Source organism: Octopus bimaculoides, chromosome 11 (assembly GCF_001194135.2).
Source record: "Octopus bimaculoides isolate UCB-OBI-ISO-001 chromosome 11, ASM119413v2, whole genome shotgun sequence".
In the NCBI taxonomy this organism is placed as follows: Eukaryota; Metazoa; Mollusca; class Cephalopoda; order Octopoda; family Octopodidae; genus Octopus; species Octopus bimaculoides.
This window is the reverse complement of record NC_068991.1, coordinates 66,025,462-66,028,990: the sequence shown is the minus strand read 5'-3', so window position 1 is coordinate 66,028,990 and position 3,529 is coordinate 66,025,462. Positions and strand designations below refer to the sequence as shown.

The following is a 3,529-nucleotide window of genomic DNA, read 5'->3' as shown; positions in this document are numbered from 1 at the left end:
GCCTTCTCCACCACTGCCACCACCATCACCACTACCATGCTACCATCACAACCACCATCACTGCTGCCACTGCCACTGCCACCATCACCACCGCTGCTGCTACTGCCACTGTAGCCGCAACTGTCGACACCACTTCCACCACCACTACAGCAATAACATCAACAACAACAACAACAACAACAACAAGAGGAACTTACCAACAACATAATCCCCAAAGCCAATGGTACTAAGAGTGATAAAACAGAAATATATAGCATCTAAGATCGTCCATTTTTCCACCGCTTGAAAAATAAGCGCAGGAGCTACAAACAGTAACGTCAACCCCAGAATAATGATAATGGCCATGTTTGCGGCTTTGTTAATGATTGGTTTACGCGAAAAAAGGCTCAAGTTGTTGATTTTGTTAGCAACATCCTTCAGCTTGTCTCCGACATGTCCCAACATGACAAGAGTCAACGGGATGCCTATCAGAGCATATATGATCACCACAATTTTGCCGGCATCTGTCACAGGAGCCATGACGCCATAACCTACAAGGAAAAGAAGAAAAGAGACAAAATATTAAATGAATTAGGAGAAAAAAACAATTCTGTATTTGAGATGAAGGAAAGAAAGGGGAAGAAGAAACAACAAAAATAAATAAAACAAGACATTAAAAATGATCCTTTCTACTAAAGGCACAAGGCCTGAAATTTGGGGGCGGGGTAAGTTGATTACATTGACCCCAGTACTCAACTGGTACTTAATTTATCGACCCTGGAAGGCTGAAAGGCAAAGTCAACCTCGGCGGAATTTGAACCCAGAGCGTAGTGACAGGCAAAAGAGCAATAAGCATTTTGTCCAGTGTGCTAACGATTCTGCCAGTTTGCTGTCTTAAGATGTTAAAATAATGCAATGTCCCACTGTGTCACTGTGTGGCACCTTGAACAAGTGTCTTCTATCATAGCCTCAGGCTGACCAAAGCTTTGTGAGTGGATTTGCTAGATGGAAACTGAAAGAAGCCCTGTTGTACATGTGTGTGTATGTGTGCATGTGCATGTGTGTGTGTGCGTGTGTATGTGTGTGCATGCCTTGAAGTCTGTTTCTTTATTCTATTGCTGAAACTGCTAAGTTATGGGGGGGGGGACATATGCAAAACAGCATTGGTTGCTAAGCAGTGGCAGCAGCGGCAGTGGTGGAGCATAAACAAGCGCAACAACACACACATATATACACAATGGGATTCCACACAGTTTCCATCTAACAAATTAATTCACAAGACAATGGGTGGCCCATTACTTAAGTAAGAGACATTTGGCTCAAGTACTATGTAGTGGGACTGAATCCAAAACTACGTTGCTGCAAAACGACCACACAGCCATGAGTTAATTTGGTTATATTCTTGAATTCTATGATAATTTCTCCAGCCAATCATCTTTGATTGGCATTAATAGACAAAAAGAAAAGTTAAATTTTTACACCTGAAGGTGTCATGGAATATTCCAGAGCCTTTTGGTGGGTTTATAAGAAACCCATAGTTCAGTTCTGTATAAGGAGTCTATTTATTGTGTTCAAAAGCTGTGTCTTAACAGCATTATAGACCCCTGGAAAATAAATGCACTGGGCCTTTTAGTATATATTTATTGCTAGAAAACTACAACATATATAAATCAGAATTGGGCCCCTAGACCCATGAAGTCTCTGAGCACTAGACCCTATAATATTTATTTATTAACAGGAAACCACAACATACTTAGATCAGAACTGGGCCCCACAAGACCTGTGAGGCTCCCAGGCAAATCAATGCACAGGACTCCATAGAATATATATTTATTAACAGCAAGCTACAACATACATAGGTCAAAGATGGGCCTCTAGACCAACGAGGACCCTGGGAAAAATCAATGTATTGGACCCTATAGTATAAGTTTATTGACAGCAAGCCACATCATACATAGCTTACAGCTGGCCCCTAGACCCACGAAGCCCCTAGGCATATCAGTGCACTAGGCCCTATAAAATGTATTTATTGACAGCAAACTACAGCATACATAGATTAGAATTAGGCCCCTAAACCCATGAGCCCCACTGGCAAATCAATGTACTGGACCCAACAAATATTTATTAGCATCAAGTCACAGCATACATAGATCAGAATTATGCCCCTAGATTTTTGTGGCCCTTGGGCAACTAACTGCCTAGCATGCCCATACCTTAGCACAGCATGTTTGATGCAATAATCCTAAACCCTCAACTTCCTCTTTAAGGGAGTTTCTCTCTGCAACAAGAGACTATGCCCTCGACTTCTATGGGATAATTCCAGACACATGTTTTGACAATTTCATTATTTGATTTTTTACATATGCAAGGCAGGAATACGAAAAGATGCACATTGTGTATATTAAAAATATTTAATGCTGCTAATAAACATTGTTGAGGATAATTTTTTCTCTTATCAATTATTCAACATGTTAAACATAATGTCATTATGTATCATCATCATCATCATCGTTTAACGTCCGCTTTCCATGCTAGCATGGGTTGGACGATTTGACTGAGGACTGGTGAAACCGGATGGCAACACCAGGCTCCAGTCTGATTTGGCAGAGTTTCTACAGCTGGATGCCCTTCCTAACGCCAACCACTAGATATATATATATATATATATATATATATATATATGTATGCTGAGACACACAGTTGCACACCCACACAATGATACACACCCACTATATACACACTGTGGATGAAATAAACAATAATGCCTCACCATCTAGCATTCAAACACAGACATAAAAATACATTATGTGTATGTATACACGTATATGTGCATACATACATATAACATGCATACATATATATTCATATATATATATATATATATATATATATATATATTTTATTTAAAAGCAGCAGAGATATAACAAAAAACTGTTACTTGGAGTTTCACGTTCCCATTCAACGGACAGTTTTGTTAGAATAGTGTAGTCAAGATTTGTTTTCTTAGGAGTGGCCACTCCTAAGAATACAAATCTTGACCACACTATTCAATTTACAAAGAAAGTACTAATTTGTGGTCACAGTCAGTTGAACTTATGCTACCAGAACCAAACGATATTACCACATGTTCTTGCAGGAAAAAGTAAAATAAACTATGAATGTTAATCTTAATTTTAATTCAAATTTACATTTCTTTTAATAGTGCTTTTCCCTTTACATATTCCATTTTGGTACATATTTTTGATAAGGTTTTTCAAAAAACCGAAGCATGTAAAAGGAAAATTAAAATGTACCCAATTTTAAGAAAGTAGCATTTTCGTTCTTGTTTTTCATAAATATCTACTTACTCATGTTTTACCTCTACAGATCTTTTCAAATATATATACATACATACATACATACATATGTATATATGTATGTATGTAGACATATGTGTTATCATCATCATCTAATGTCCATTGTCCATGCTGGCATGGCTTGGATGGTTTGACCATGGCTGGCTAACCAGAAGATTGCACCAGACTTCACTATCTGTTTTGTCAAAGTTTTC

General features: G+C 38.2%; 1 protein-coding gene across 1 annotated transcript in view; it reads right to left on the bottom strand.

The window, feature by feature from the left end:
* LOC106879699 (potassium channel subfamily K member 16) overlaps positions 1 to 3,529 on the bottom strand; it is a 103,828-nt gene that overhangs the window by 16,178 nt on the left and 84,121 nt on the right. Inside the window, exon 3 of the mRNA XM_052971910.1 lies at positions 198 to 530. Within this exon, the coding sequence (XP_052827870.1) occupies positions 198 to 530 (333 nt within the window). The remainder of the gene's footprint in view (positions 1 to 197; positions 531 to 3,529) is intronic.